At 41.7% G+C, this 16,944-nt stretch overlaps 2 protein-coding genes across 5 annotated transcripts in view; both read right to left on the minus strand.

Annotated features, from left to right (window-relative positions):
* The window catches only part of INTS8 (integrator complex subunit 8), a 41,884-nt gene extending 40,520 nt beyond the window's left edge, over positions 1–1,364 (minus strand). For all 4 annotated transcript variants that reach the window (XM_043879290.1, XM_043879289.1, XM_043879287.1 and 1 more), the window contains exon 1: positions 1,066–1,364. In XM_043879290.1, the coding sequence (XP_043735225.1) occupies positions 1,066–1,195 (130 nt within the window). In that variant the 5' untranslated portion in view covers positions 1,196–1,364. The remainder of the gene's footprint in view (positions 1–1,065) is intronic.
* Positions 1,365–9,716: 8,352 nt separating this feature from the next.
* DPY19L4 (dpy-19 like 4) overlaps positions 9,717–16,944 on the minus strand; it is a 63,654-nt gene continuing 56,426 nt past the window's right edge. The window contains exon 19 of the mRNA XM_043879840.1: positions 9,717–16,767. Within this exon, the coding sequence (XP_043735775.1) occupies positions 16,603–16,767 (165 nt within the window). The 3' untranslated portion in view covers positions 9,717–16,602. The remainder of the gene's footprint in view (positions 16,768–16,944) is intronic.

Raw genomic sequence — 16,944 nt, forward strand, 5'->3', positions numbered from 1 at the left:
GATGTAAGAAGGAAAGATAACAGATTCTTGCAGAGGAAAGCACTTTAGAGGACAGAACATAATAGTTACAAATTCCAGTTCAGCAAACAACAATTGTCAATTAGGGGAAAGAAATGCCATGTTTAAAATTATTCCCTTAACGCTTAATCAGTGGGACCTACCTCAAGTTACCTCTCTGCACCTGTTTCTGTCGATGCAAAATAGAGGATCACCTACCTATCATGAAGACGGAATTACACAAGAATGCAGATATGAAGCACCCAGAAACACTCAGCCAACGTTCATCAAAAGCACTGAATTAAAAGCACATTAATACAATATAGTGGTAAAACCGCCCACGTGAAGTACACCAACTTCTCGCCCAGGAGTCTCCATCAGTTCTGGCCAGCGGATTAGACTGAACAAGCCACATCTGGATTCGAACTCTGTCAGCAAAATTTCATCCAAGGAATTCACCTTTTCAGGCCAATACCTCTTTCCAGAAATATCCGTTATTTCCCACCTTCCCTAAACGGCACTCCTGAACTGCGGTATCAATCATGAACATCATTATAGAATAACCATCTTGCAACTGTGATAGCATTTTCTGCTTTCAGAAGTTTTCGCTTTGATTTACAGCCCAACTTTGGAATAATTGAGTCAGCAGAATCCCCTCGTTGAGGAATAAAACAGTTAAAATAGGGACCTAAGATAGTTATTAAGCGTCAGGACCAGCCTCTGAACAGCTGATGTCTCCGCAGACCGCATTCCCCGCCCAAACTGTCCGGGTTTCAGCCCCAGGGGAGGGTTGAGGCCCCAAGCCGAGTACGGTCACAAGGCCACCTGAGAGGCGACAAGACGGCAAACACGAAAAGAGGGAGGGCGCGGGAGAGTCTGTTTCCCGCTATTCTTATGCCTCCCGCAGCTGCGCCCCGCGCGGGCCTGTGTGATGCCCAGTCAGAGACGGGGCGGCGCCAGGGCTCGGCCCCGAGGCCCGCCTCCCCGGGCCGCGGAGTCGCGGCTGAGGAAGGCGCGGGGTGGTGGGAGCCCCGAGGGCAGTCCCCGGGCCGCGGGCGCCGCGCTTACCCGGGCAGGGCTTGCGCAGGTGTTTCTCCAACAGCGACTCCTGCAGCAGGAACTCGAACCAGGAGGTCTGCGGCGGGGTGCAGGGGCGGCTGGAGGTGGCCGCCTCCCGGTCCGCCGCCTCCGCGCTCATCCTGCCCCCGCCGCCGCTACCCCCAGGGACGCTTCCTGGCTCCAACCTGACGCTCGGACGCGGGACCCAGGGGCCCCTGACGTGCGGAACTGCCCGGAAGCAAGGAGGCACGCGGAACGTCCCGGAAACCTACACAACCCAAAATGGCGGCCTGACCCCCTACCGGGGCTGGGCGTTCTGGATCCGCCTCCACCCCACCCGCCGCGCTTCCAGACCAATCGTTATTCGAGTTGGACGAGGAGGGCGTGGCCTATGCCCAGGCCACGCCTCCTCCCAGTTACCCTGGGAGACGGCTTTAGGGTGAACTCCGTCGCTCTGTTGGCTTTCCCTGTTTCCTGGGCGTTTCTTGGCCAGCCGACAGAACAACCTCATCGGCAGGCCTCAGAGTCTTCGGAAACGTTAGTGAACGCTACAGGTTCAGACTGTGATCTAGACACATCTGTTTTTGTTGATTTCAATTTTCCGACTTCCATTTCTGAGATTTCAGTTCAGTTCAGTCACTCAGTCCTGTCCGACTCTTTGCGACCCCATGGACTGCAGCACACCAGGCCTCCCTGTCCATCACCAACTCCTGGAGTTTACTCAAACTCATATGCATGGAGTCAGTGAGGCCATCCAATCATCTCATTCTCTGTCATCCCCTTCTCCTGCCTTCAATCTTTCCCAGCATCAGGGTCTTTTCAAATGAGTCAGTTCTTCCCATCAGGTGCCAAAATATTGGAGTTTCAGCTTCAACATCAGTCCTTCCAATGAATATTCAGGACTGATTTCCTTTAGGATGGACTGGTTAGATCTCCTTGCAGTCCAAGGGGCTCTCAAGAGTCTTCTCCAACACCACAGTTAAAAAGCATCAAGTCTTCAGCGCTCAGTTTTCTTTACACTCCAACTCTCACATGCATTCATGACTACTGGAAAAGCCATAGCCTTGACTAGATGGACATTTGTTGGCAAAGTAACGTCTCTGCTTTTTAATATGCTGTCTAGGTTGGTCATAACTTTTCTTCCAAGGAACAAGCATCCTTTAATTTCATGGCTGCAGTCACCATGCAGTGATTTTGTTTTTGTTTTTTTCCATTTATTTTTATTAGTTGGAGGCTAATTACTTTACAATATTGTAGTGGTTTTTGAATGCAGTGATTTTGGAGCCCCCCCAAATTAAAGTCAGTCGCCGTTTCCACTGTTTCCCCATCTATTTGCCATGAAGTGATGGGACCAGATGCCATGATCTTTGTTTTCTGAATGTTGAGCTTTAAACCAACTTTTTCACCCTTCTCTTTCACTTTCATCAAGAAGCTCTGTAGTTCTTCACTTTCTGCCATAAGGGTGGTGTTGTCTGCATATCTGAGGTTATTGGTATTTCTCCCGGCAATCTTGATTCCAGCTTGTGCTTCATCCAGCCCAGCATTTCTCATGATGTGCTCTGCATATAAGTTAAAATAAGCAGGGTGACAATATACAGCCTTGATGTACTCCTTTTCCTATTTGGAACCAGGCTGTTGTTCCATGTCCAGTTGTAACTGTTGCTTGCTGACCTGCATACAGATTTCTCAGGAGGCAGGTCAGGTGGTCTGGTATTCCCATCTCTTTCAGAATTTTCCACAGTTTATTGTGATCCACACAGTCAAAGGCTTTGACACAGTCAATACAGCAGAAATAGATGTTTTTCTGGAACTCTCTTGCTTTTTCGATAATCCAACAGATGTTGGCAATCACACATCTAGTTAGTATTAAAATAGGGACTTGGGTTTCCATTTTATCTGATCCCAGAGGCCAAACTTAGCATTCTGCTTCATAAAGAAGACACCTGGCATGCTGCGGTTCATGGGGGTCGCAAAGAGTCAGACACGACTGAGCGACTGAATTGAACTGCAGGAATTACCTGGCAGCTCAGTGGTTAAGGCTCAGCACTTTCATCGCTGTGTGCCATGAGCCCAGGGTTTAACCCCTGGTCAAATATCTAAGATCCCACAAGCCGCACAGCATGGCCAAGAAGAAGATACCTTGCTGTTGGTTTTTTTTGTTTTTTTAATAGTTATAAACCTACAGGATGGTTGCAAGAACAGTGTACAGACCTCTCACACTCCTTTTGCCCAAATGCCTCGATTGTGAATATTTTGCCACACTTCCTCCATCATTCTCTCTCCACAACAGGAGAGGATTACCCTGTTTCCTTTGGACACCAGTAGAGGGACCAGCTTCTCCTGGTTTGGCCAGGACTGTCCCAGTTTTAAAGTGAAGTCCGGAAACGTAACAAGGCCCACCGCCTTCCCGGCAAACCCTAACAGTAGGATAGTCAACGGGCAGCAACAGCGCCTCACTTTGCCCGGATACTGTATGCTACATCTCCCCTTGGAGAAGGAGTATGGGAAGGGAAAGGAAGATGGGACGGGAAGTGTAATTGTCAATCAAACGGCCTGAAGGCTGTCACAGGGCCTGAGAGGCACTGGAGTGCTTAACTTTATGTCAAGAAAAAAATTCACAAAAGAGATGGCACCAGATGTAGCAATATCATGAGAGTAAATGGAATCTAGCAAACATGTTTACTATGATGGTACGTGTTGCAGAGTATCTTGCAAGGGTAGCCTTCTGTGTGTGCGTAACAGTGACTCAAGCAGGAGTTTCTGTTTTATGCTGATCGTAGTAGCTGGTCATAGTCTCCCCACGATAGCTTCATGATATAAGAGGGCTTCATGACAGCTTAAAATATTTTCTCTTATATCCTCCCAGCATTCTTGGTTTTCCAGTAAGTTGTTAACTTTTCCCTTCTGAAATCAGTTCTCCGCACCAGGAAAATAGAGTTATAATGGAAACAAAATGCATAGAGATATTATTACTATTATGTACCCAGGCGGCACTAGTGGTAAACAGTCAGCCTGCCAATTTAGGAGACGCAAGAGACATGGGTTCAATCCCTGGGTGGGGAAGATGCCTTGGAGGAAGAAATGGCAACCCACTCCAGTATTCTTGCCAGGAGAATCCCATGGACACAGGAGGCCTGGGTTCGCTTCCTGGGTTGGGAAGATCCCCTGGAGGAGGAAATGGCAACCCACTTCCAGTACTCTTGCCTGGAGAATCCCATGGACAGTCCATGGGGTCCCAAAGAGTCAGACACAACTGAGCACACACGCAGTGTACCCTAAAGATTTTTTCATAAAAGGGTCTCTGAAAAATCATATAAATATAAATAAATTTAAATTCAGTTCATTTATCTGAAAATTTTTAAAAAGCCAACACAATATGGTTCAATTATGAATGCATATTTAAGTATTGTCAAGTATTTTGCTGATATCTGCACTGCCATCTTGTGGCCTTTTGTGTATAGTACATCTAACAGTCGCCTAGAATCCCCCCTCTTATGCTTTGCAGTGAGGAAGAAGGCATGTAACAGGAGGCTGGCGATTGGAGGTCATCTGTTCTTTACATAAGCTATCCCGTTACAATTAACTGAATCACATCTTCATAGAGGCTTCCAAAAATAGAACTCTGGAGAGATAAGAAGTGAGTCCTAAAGCTACCAAACAAATTCCTGATGCTTACATTGACTTTCTCCGAGGCCTTCCCTGAGCCCTGTTCCCTGCTGCCTTAGCACTGTGCATCCCCATCGGGGCACTCATCTCATCTCCGTGCAATTCCTGAACAGGCTAACTTCGCTGCTAAGACTCTATGCTCCTGAGGGTAGGTGGGAAGGAGCAGGACAGTGGTTGCACTGCTTACCTAGTACAGTCCCTGGCACATAACAGGCACCCAATAAATACTTGCTAGCTAAATAATCAAATAACCTCAGATATGCAGATGACACCACCCTTATGGCAGAAAGTAAAGAACTAAAGAGCCTCTTGATGCAAGCGAAAGAGGAGAGTGGAAAAGTTGGCTTAAAGCTCAACATTCAGAAAACTAAGATCATGGCATCTGGTCCCATCACTTCATGGGAAATAGATGGGGAAACAGTGCTGACTTTATTTTTTTGGGCTCTGAAATCACTGCAGATGGTGATTGCAGCCATGAAATTAAAAGACACTTACTCCTTGGGAGACAAGTTATGACCAACCTAGACAGCATATTAAAAAGCAGAGACATTACTTTGCCAACAAAGGTCCGTCTAGTCAAGGCTATGGTTTTTCCAGTGGTCATGTATGGACGTGAGAGTTGGACTATAAAGAAAGCTGAGTGCCAAAGAATTGATGATTTTGAACTGTGGTGTTGGAGAAGACTCTTGAGAGTCCCTTGGACTGCAAGGAGATCCAACCAGTCCATCCTAAAGGAGATCAGTCCTGGGTGTTCACTGGAAGGACTGATGCTGAAGCTGAAACTCCAATACTTTGGCCACCTGATGTGAAGAACTGACTCATTTGAAAAGACCCTGATGCTGGGAAAGATTGAGGACAGGAGGAGAAGGGGACAATAGAGGATGAGATAGTTGGATGGCATCACTGACTCGATGGACATGGGTTTGGGTGGACTCCAGGAGTTGGTGATGGACAGGGAGGCCTGGCGTGCTGCGGTTCATGGGGTCACAAAGAGTCGGACACGACTGAGTGACTGAACTGAACTGAACATATATGTGAGATCGTGCAGTATTTGTCTATCTTTGTATGACTTATTTCACTCAGCATAATGCCCTCAAGGTTGATCCATGTCATCAAAAGTGGCAAGATTCCCTTCTTTTCATGGCTGAATAATATTCAATTGTATGTATACACCACATGATGGACAGTTAGACTGTTTCAATGTCTTGACTATTGTGAATAAGGCTGCAATAGACATGGGGGTGCAGATATCTCTTCCACATATGGATTTCTTTCACATTAGCTACACTGACCATATGCTGGCCAAAAATTAGAGAGAAGTCCATATAGCTCTTGCAGGAAAGAGACCCAGAGGTTAATATGTCAGAAGCCCAGACTTCTTTTGTCTTTGTAGCTCTGCTTATCCTCAGCGGCTGGTATTCACCTCATGGTACAAAATGGCTGCTCCATCTCCAACCATCGTGTTCACATTCCAGCTACCAGATATGGGAAGGGGGCGCAGTAAGTGGGACACAGCAGGGTGCACTCCACTTCATTTGAAGACATACTAATAAGTTGCACACACCACGTCTGCTCATATCCCATTGGCCAGCACTTAGTTATTTGACTGCTGTGCCTGGCTGCAAGGGAGGCTGGAAAATGTAGTCATGTTTGTGGGTAACCACGTGCCCAGCTAAAGCACTCGTATCTGATATCTCTGCTTTTTAATACGCAGTCTGGGTTTGTCATAGCAATAAGTAAGTGCACCGAGGAGCCAGAGTCCCTGACGCCTCCTGCTCCATTTGTGTTTGCAGCTCTGCCCCGAATTGCTGGCTACTTGCATCTGCCCCATACAATAAAAAACAAGGAGAGCAAACATTAGTGCCTCCGGGCGGACTCGAGAAAGGGCACGAGCATCACCCACAGGACCTCAGAACCCTCGGGCTTCCCCACGGGCCGTGTACCCCGAGACTCCAGGCTCTCTCCCTCTCGGCATCCCCGGCGCCCCGACGTCGAGCTACACCGTCAACCACCTCCACTCCCTGGGCGGCGGCGGCGGCGCAGGCTGCAGCCTGGGGGACCGACCGGAGCCGCGGAGTTGGGTCGCCGGTGCCCGCGCGGGGAACGGCGCACAGTCTGCTCCGCCCGCCGGCGGGATTACAGTGTCCACCGGGTGGGGGCACCTCCACGCGCACCTGGGCGCCCCCGGGGCCGCCGCGGAGCCGCTGCCGACCAAGCAATTCAAACCCGTTGCGCTCCGAACAGCGCGGACCTGGGGGCACCGCGAGCAGGTGGTCACCAGGCTGAACTCCCGAGGCCATCAGCACGCCCTCCAAGGGTTCCGCGGAGGCGACGAGGAGGCGCGGGGCCGCGGCCCTGCGAAGCCTTCTGGGCGGGGGCGCGGGGGTCTCTGAAGCCCGGTTGGGGAGGAAGCAGCCGCGGCGCCCGGGCCCGGGGCCTGGGGGCGGCAGGCTGGGGAGCCGCAGTCCGCGGCCTTGAAGCCGCGCCTCCCGGACGCCAGGAGAGGACTCCGCCCCGACCCTCAGCAGCCAGTCCGCCCTCCTCTGATAGTTCAGTTCAGTCCCTGTCGTGTCTGACTCTTTGCGACCCAATGAACTGCAGCACGCCAGGCCTCCCTGTCCATCACCAACTCCCAGAGCTTACTCAAACTCATGTCCATTGAGTCGGTGATGCCATCCAACCCTCTCATCCTCTGTCGTCCCCTTCTCCTCCTGCCTTCAATCTTTCCCAGCATCAGGGTCTTTTCAGATGAGTCAGTTCTTCACATCAGGTGGCCAAAGTATTGGAGTTTCAGCTTCAGCATCAGTCCTTCCAGTGAACACCCAGGACTGATCTCCTTTAGGATGGACTGGTTGGATCTCCTTGCAGTCCAAGGGACTCTCAAGAGTCTTCTCCAACACCACAGTTCAAAATCATCAATTCTTTGGCACTCAGCTTTCTTTATAGTCCAACTCTCACGTCCATACATGACCACTGGAAAAACCATAGCCTTGACTAGACGGACCTTTGTTGGCAAAGTAATGTCTCTGCTTTTTAATATGCTGTCTAGGTTGGTCATAGCTTTTCTTCCAAGAAGCAAGCATCTTTTAATTTCATGGCTGCAATCACCATCTGCAGTGATTTTGGAGCCCCCAAAATCAAGTCTGTCACTGTTTCTATTGCTTCCCCATCTATTTGCCATGAAGTGAAGGGACTGGATGCCATGATCTTAGTTTTCTGAATGTTGAGTTTTAAGCCAACTTTTTCACTCTCCTCTTTCACTTTCATGGAGAGGCAAAACAAGAGTTTGTAAGACAGTTTCAAATTGGGAAAGGCATGTCAAGAAGACCAGACCATCCCCACCCAGAAGCCTGCTCCTAGAGTCTCACTCAGACACATACCTCTGTCTCCACTCCCAGCTCCACAACTATAGCTCAGTGATTTTTGCCTAAGGGACAGAACCAGGATATGAAACAGCTTCAAAGCTATCCCTGAAAGAACTGACATTATTTGAAACAGACTGTAGGAAAGTTCAAGTTTAAGGGTACTCAAAACAAGAGATTTTGATGGAAAGCAATTAAGCAGGTAGCTTTGTAAGAGATACAAGCTAAACAATAGGCCATCTAGCTTACCAGAGGGAACCAGGGAAAGAGATAGCTAAGAAGAGCTCCCCTACCTTTAGAACAAACCACAGGACTTCCTTGGGGGGTCCAATGGTAGAGAATCCACCTACCAATGAAGAGCACACGAGTTTGATCCCTGTTCCAGAAAGACCCACATGTCAAGGAGCAACTACGCCCATGCACCTCAACTACTGAACCCGTGCTCTAGAGCTGATAAGCCTCAACTACTGATACCCTTGTGGCTCAGCTGGGAAAGAATCTGCCTGCAATGCGGGAGACCTGGGTTTGATCCCTGGGTTGGGAAGATCACCTGGAGAAGGGAAAGGCTACCCACTCCAGTATCCTGGCCTGGAGAATTCCATGTATAGTCCATGGGGTCGCAAAGAGTCAGACACGACTGAGCGATTTTCACTCACTGAAGCCACACATCCTAAAGCCTGTGCTCTGCAACAAGAGAAGCCACCGCAGAGAGAAGGAAGTCCATGCACAGCAACTAGAGAGTAGCCCCTTCTTGCCACAACTAGAGAAAGCCTGTGTGGAGCATTGAAGACTCCGTGCAGCCAAAAATAAAAATAAATAAATAAAAGAACAAACTCACCTTGTCCTCTGACACTATCCTTCAAAAAGCCAGGATTTAATTGGATCAGATTGTGGAGATTTATACCCCAGGGATTGTTGAAAAATAAACAGAGCAGTCAGCTGATGACTAAGGGAACTTAATAGCTGGATACAGTCAAGGAAAGAGATGGCAAGGAGCCCTACAAAAATCACTGTCATACAAGACTATCTGTGCACATGCTCAAGGCAGTGACGTGTGAGACCAGGAACAGAGACTCCACTATGTGGAGGAAATAGACATCACTAAAACAGTCCAGCTAACACTAAAGAAATAAACAAGCCATTTATAATTAACACGCTCCAAGGGACAGTGAGTGAGGTGAAAGTCGCTCAGTCGTGTCTGACTCTTTGCGACCCCATGGACTGTGTAGTCCATGGAAATTTCCAGGCCAGGATACTGGAGTGGGTAGCCTATCCCTTCTCCAGGGGATCTTCCCAACCCAGGGATTGAATCCAGGCCTCCCACATTGCAGGCAGATTCTTTACCAGCTGAGCCTTTACCAGGGGAGAGGGGGATGTCAATTTCCAGAGTTGCTATAAACAAAGCATATCAAAGAGAAAGAAGTTACTTTTTAAAAAGGACCAAATGAAAATTCTGAAGTTGAAAAATACAATAACTGAGATGAAAAACACAGCAGAGGGGCTCACAGTAGATTTGAACTAACAGAAAAATTAACAAATGATAGAGATTATGCAATCCAAAGAACAGAGAGAAAAAAAATTGAATTGAACAGAACCTCAGAGAAACATAGATCACCATTAAACACACCAACATATGTATAATGGGAGTATAAGTTCCAACTTTGATTTTTTTTTCCTCCCAGCTTTATTGAGATGTAATTGACAACACTGTGTGAGTTTAAAGTGCATAATGTAGTGATTTTATATAAGTACACATTGCAAAAATGATTACCACAGTAAGGTTAGTTAACATCTCCACCACCTCAAAGAGTTTCAATTTTTTTTAGCTTCATCTTAACAACTTTGATTTAAAACAAAACTCTTAATGTATATAACCAAGAAGCTCAACAAATTCCAAATAAGATACATGTAAGGAGATCTACTTCAAACACATCAAAGTAAAAATGCTATTATCAATAACATCAAGTGTGAAAATAATGCAATCAAAATGAAAAGCATTTGTGCACTATCAGTGTAGTGAAATGAACCCACTGATTGGAAGGAAATACAATTGGCCCTCCATATCTGCAGGCTCCTCATCCCTGGATTCAACCAAGCCATGATTAATTGGTATGCAGATGCTGGGTCCACAGATACACAAGGCTGACTGTTTGATGCTATTTTATACAAGGGACTTACTTGAACATCTGTGGATTGGGGTATCTGCATGGTTCCTGGAACCAATTCCCCAGTGGATATCAAGCAACAACTATACAGTTGACCCTTGAAAACATGAGTTTGAACTATGCAGGTCCATTTATATGCAGATTTTATTTTCAGTAAACATAGTACTATGTTTATGTTCTGCAGCTGGCTGAATCCATAAATGCAGAACCTGAGGATAAAGAGACCTTCTATGGGTCTCCTGGATCTGTCCACAGATTCAGATATACACGGGCAATGAGGGGAGAGGGTGAGGTCCTGGCACAAAATCCTCATGGATATCAAGGGACAACTGTATTTCCAAATTACGTATCTGTTAAGGGATTCATAATCTAGAATTATAAACACCTTTACAATTCAATAATAAAAAGACAACCCAATTTAAAAACGGGCAATTTCTAAATAAACATTATTCCAAAGAAGATATTCAAACGGCCAGTAAACACAAGAAAAGATGTTCAAAATCATTAGATATGATGAAAATGCAGATTAAAAACAGAATAATGTGCCCCACTTCAGATCTTACTAGAATGCCTATAAATCAAGAAGAAAGATAATAGCAAGTGATGGCGAGGATGCAGAGAAATCGGAAACCTTATACATTATCAGAATTGTAAAATACAGCCACTTTGATAAATCTGGCAGTTCCTCAGTGACCACAGTTATCATATGACTAAAAAATTCTAGACATATATCCAAAAAAGTGAAAATGTATGTCCACCTAAAAACTTGTATATGAACATTCATAGAGCATAATTCATAACAGCCAAAAAAGTGGAAACAACCCAAATGTCATCAACGGATGGGTGCACAGAATGGATAAATGTACGCCCATACAATGGAGTATTACTTAGCAAGGAAAAGGGATACATGCAACAACATGAATTAACTTAGAAAACACTATGTTAAAGGAAAGAAGTCAGTCACAAAAGATCATATATTATGTGATTCCATTTATGTGAAATGTTAAAAGTAGAACATTTTGTCCAGAGACAGAAAGTAAATTAGGAGAAGTTACCTGAGGATGAAGTGGTTGGGGGTGGCAGACAGAAGGTGTGAGGTTTCTTTTTGGGGTGATGAAAATATTCTAAAATTGATCGTGATGACAGTTGCACAACTCGGTGATTATACTAAAAACTGTTCAATGGTACACTTTAAATGGTGAACTGTATGGTATATAAATTATGTCTCAATAAAGCTGTAACCAAAAAAGATTCATGTATAAATAAAAGACAACTTAACATTCTAAGAATTTTATTATAGAAACAAAACAAGGAGTATAATTAAGCATGAAATAAATAATTTCATTCTTGATAAAAGTACATTTAATATTATAAACTAGTTTATAACCCAACTTTTTTAAAGGATTTCTGTTTACTGAAATTAACTTTTATTCTTTTGTGAAGATGTATCGTTAGTTACAGAAGAACACAATCTAAATATACATTGTTGTAGACACCATTCAAAAGTCAACATACATAAAATCAATTGTATTAGATGGCTAACAAACACATGAAAAAATGCTGAACAATGCTGATTACTAGAGAAATGCAAATCAAAATGACAATGAGCTATCACCTCAGACTGGTCAGAATGACTATCATCAAAAAATCAACAAACAATAAATGCTGAGGAGGATGTGGAGAAAAGGGAACTCTTGCACTGCGGCAGGAATGTAAATTGATACAGCCATTATGGAGAACAGTGGCTATACAGAACAGTGTGGAGATTTCTTAAAAAACTAGGAATGACCAGAAATGACTCAGAAATCCCAGTCCTGGGCATCTACCCTGAGAAAACCACAATTCTCAAGGACACATGTACCCCAAGGTTCACTGCAGCACTATATACATTAGCTGGGACATGGAAGCAACCTAGAAGTTCATTGAGAGATGAACAGAGAAAGAAGTTGTAAAAAAAAAAAGAAGTTGTGATACATATATATATAATGGGTAATTACTCAGCCATAAAAAGGAACAAATTTGAGTTTGTTCTAGAGAGGTGGATGAACATAGAGCCTGCTATACAGAGTGAATATAAGTCAGAAAGAGAAAAACAAATATAGTACATGAATGTACATACAGGGAATCTAGAAAGATGGTACTGATGAACCTGCTTGTAGTCCAGCAGTAGAGGTCAGACATAGAGAACAGATGTGTGGACACAGCACGGGAAGGAGGGTGGCACAAACTGACAGAAGCACTGAAACACATACATCACCACATGTGAAACAGACCAAAAGTGAGAGTGAAAGTTGCTCAGTAACGTCTGACTTTTGGCCACACCATGGACTATACAGTCCGTGGAATTCTCCAGGCCAGAATACTGGAGTGGGTAGCCCGTTCCCTTCTCCAGGGGATTTTCCCAACCTAGGTCTCCTGCATTTTAAGCAGATTCTTCACCAGCTGAGCCATCAAAACAGACAGCCAGTGGAAATTTGCTGTATGATGCAGGGAGTTCACCCCAATGCTCTGTGACAACCCAGAGGGGTGGGATGGGCGGAAGTTGGAGGGCAGTTTAAGAAGGAGATGTATGTGTACCTATGGTTGATTCATGATACTGTACAGCAGAAACCAACACAGTATTCTAAAGCAATTATCCTTCAACTAAAAGTAAATAAATTAAAAAAAAAGAAAATTCAGTTGTATTCATCTTTGTTAAATAGCTGTACAAAAGCTATTAATTTAAAATATGAAGGGGGTTATTTATTAGATATCATACATTAGAAGTATGGAATGCATGTTTCTTTTTGATGCTATTATTCCACTATTGTAGTCAAATGTCCAATGTATCTCTTATAAAACTGCACATAAGATTATATTTGCCAAAATTAGAATGTGCTAATTCTAAGAGACTTACAAAACAGAAATGACTCAGAAAGTCCTTTATGCTAAATTCAGCAAATCTGGTTCTAAAATGTCCTTTTTTTAAAATTATGGAAAACAAATATATTGTTTAGAAATCTTAATGGATGGAAAATAGTTGAATCAAATATATTCCTTTGCAATTTTCACATCTAATTTTATTTAAATTGCTAATTTTATACATTCAAAAACTAAACAATGAGCTATTATTTCAATAAGAAATTGTTCAGTTTTAACTGCAACTTTTCAGGCTGTAATTTTAATATATATTGGGATCTAAAACTATCAGCAAACAGTAATAATAAAGTATATTTTAAAAACTGGACAAAAAAATAAAAAATGGACAAATGAGAAAATAGATTGAGATGCAGTAGCGAGTTTGTTTTACAATAGGTTCTTAAATGCACAGAACAGTTCATTTAAATACCCTTTAAATATTCATGCACATAAAGTATATTTACAAATAAAACTGATTTACCTACAACTTTTAAAAACCCAATAATTTTATAAAGAGAGATACTAAAAAAAAAAAAGAGAGAGAGAGAGATACTACTTTTACCCCCAAAAGGCATCAAAATGTTTTAACAGCTCAAAAATAGAAAAAGGCAAAAAGCAATTGATTTCCCTCAAACAACAAAGTTTAATAAGATGGCTGTTCGCTGTTCAATAAATTAATACCCTATCTTTTAAAGCATATTTTTCAGCCCCAACTTGTAACAGACTTTGACCTCCATCTCTACTTTTCCTTTAGTCAATCTAGATTGTATGGAAGAGTGTCATATTAGGCTTTTAGCAATATGAGTTAATGTCCCCAAAAACCATGCTGTCTATATACTCAGAAAGTAATGAAGAAAAAAATTTATAAGTGCAATGCATACTCCCTAGGTTGTAAAACTCTACCAGTCTAACACAGATGCCAAAGTCAGAAAACATATAAACCAGCACAGTCAATATCATACATCTTATCAAGTAAATTTTATCTGTTGGATTGTTTGGCATTTGGGAAGCTAAATAAATTAATTTAGCAGGCTAGAAATCCCATCACTACCTTTAACAAAGATTTGGTTACTAATGAATTAAAGTTAATAGTGAAAATAGTATACTGAGGATTCTTTCTCTGTGCTTAATGATGAGGGAAAAGTTATCAAATTTTTCTTATGAAAATGAAAGAAATGGATAATTTTTTAATAATAAAAAGTAAACTTTGAAATAAGGAGGTTAAGGCACTTATTTCCATGGTGTTGCAACATCAAGGGCAAAGTATGTATTGTATTTCTTTGAGAAATTCCTTCCACCCCAAGCCCACAAACTTTGCCCCTTTCACAGTAGATCTCTACTGTCAAACCTAACCCAAATAGAATTACTTGCAGAATTCTTAATCATTTTACTCTACAAATAAGTAAGGAAATTAAATGCTCAAGTTTTCTAGCACTATTGTTTTAACTAGAGCTAAAATAGAAGTAAATAAGCTTATCTTCCATACCTAGTAGTATTATTTCTATAATAAAGCTCACATTTTTCTTTTCAACTGATGCTAAATGAAAAATTCATTATTTAAAAAAATCAATTAAAAGCTGCTCCAAACCTGTTTTATTTAAGAAATAAGTTGATAGAAGCAAAAGCAACTTACTAATATGTCAAAAACAAAAAACACACAACAATCAAAATTCAGCATATTTGATCATAAAATAAATCAGTAAAAATTCAATTAAATATTTCATGCTACATAGAAAGTAGGTTGTTCTATTTCCCTTTCAAAATATGCAAGCCATCTTTTCAATTACATTGTTTTACATGCTGCATCTAATCATAAGTACTACCATGTACTTCTTTCTGTACACTTCGTACTTAGGTAACTATGGTAATATTTTTATAAGGCTTGAAGCTAAATACTAGTGACTCACTATTAAGATGTACAGAGAAGCTGAAATAGCCTGCCTGTAGCTATCTTAATATTAATTGCTAAACATTACATAAAAGCATGACATGAGAACCAATAAAACTAATGCACCAGACATACAATACTGCCATCAAACAATTCTTAAGCTCCAAAAGAACAAAACATCTGAGTTAGTCTAAGAATGCATGAGCTCTTGTACTTTTAAAAGATATATTACAGAACATAAAGATAATGGAAAGATGCTCCTTTCTAATATAGTAACTTAGAGTGATGAAATTGCAATTTTTGCAGCACTCTAACCATTGAAAAAATTTTAAATCTTTTCACTTAACAGGTGTGTAAGGTAAAACTAAACATGCATCCCATCTTATTAAAGTGATACACCCATCCTGAAACTCTTTATAAGGCCACATTAATCATTATAGAATTTCTTTTAAATATAATTAAAAAGGTAAAAAGGAACACAGACTGTGGAACTGTGCTGTGAATTTTATGGTAATTGTCATTTTGTTCTTAATGAAAACCGTACCACCATTTCACAAGGAACAGTACTTGTGTTTTACCACAAATGCTTGTCTATGCAGAGGCATGTTGAACAGCATCTACACATATCTCCAGAAATTGCTGCTCACTTTAGTGGATATATTCTCATTCTGATAAAGATTTAAGTTTTTACTTCATACTTCAATAGAAAACACATGAATACATTATATACTCCATATCCGTATTTTTAAAAACCTTGAACGTTCTTTTATTTTTTAACTTAAAGCAACATTCTTTTAAATATCTGTTTTAAAAAATACATAGGTAACAAGAGTTAACTGTTTTATCATGATTAAATTGGTATCAAATTTATGGGTGTAAGTGAAAAAACTAACCACTTAATAGTCACAATGTAGTGAAATGCAGTATCAAGCACTATATGTTATTAAGAAAGTGCTCACATATAAGCAGCAGATGATGAGAGCTATATCATGGAAAATCTGGATATATCAACGTATATCCTTAAAAATCATTTTCCTTTATATAATTTCCATTTTAATTTAAACGCCACAAATTCTCAGTGAACATTTAAATTAGTTTTTTATTTCAGCTCTATTATACATCATGAAAAACCTTCAGAGACTGCCTTGAGGGTAAGGATAATTCTTTCCTTCTATTCTATAATTATATCACATTAAGTATTTGTTAAATGTTATGTTTGAGACATACTCTGACCTTGAACATATTCAAATTCAAGACTAATGTTATGATGGAAAGAAGATTTATGAGAAAAATTTTACAACAGTTTGGAAGGTAAAATCATAGCAATAACGAAAACACCTGGCTGGAATACTGCAGTGTGGCAGATTTTACATTTTACTGAAGCACAGTAATGTTTGATCTTCTTTCCCCCACAGAACTCTAGATCCAGTTAATAGCAGGAGGGAAAATCAGCAGCAACATTTCAACGTCCACACTCTGATTTCCAAAAGATACCACGTACGTATAAGAAAATTGCATTTTACTTCAGGTGATATATAAGTCTTTGAAATGAAGGCTCTGCTATTTTTCAAGACTGAAAGGATATCACAGTGTTGATTTTATATACAAAGTAGGATCTGTTCCAGTATACTCTAGTGAAATAATTCACATAGGGAGAATAGTTAATTTTGACCTCATGACAAAATCGTCCATGTTTTGAGTAGGTCAACTTGTCACCTTCTTCACAAACCACCTATCAAATGATATGAAACATAATGTTAAAAAGGTTATAGGAGAAATGCAATCAAGGTACAAGTGACTATATTTATATAAAAAATATATATATTTGTTAAATATGGAGTATCTCACAGTGGTTAGCAAACATCTCATATTATTCAGCAAATAAAAGCCTCTTCATAAGAGTTACCAT

The sequence above is a fragment of the Cervus elaphus genome, chromosome 21, assembly GCF_910594005.1.
Source record: "Cervus elaphus chromosome 21, mCerEla1.1, whole genome shotgun sequence".
NCBI lineage: Eukaryota > Metazoa > Chordata > Mammalia > Artiodactyla > Cervidae > Cervus > Cervus elaphus.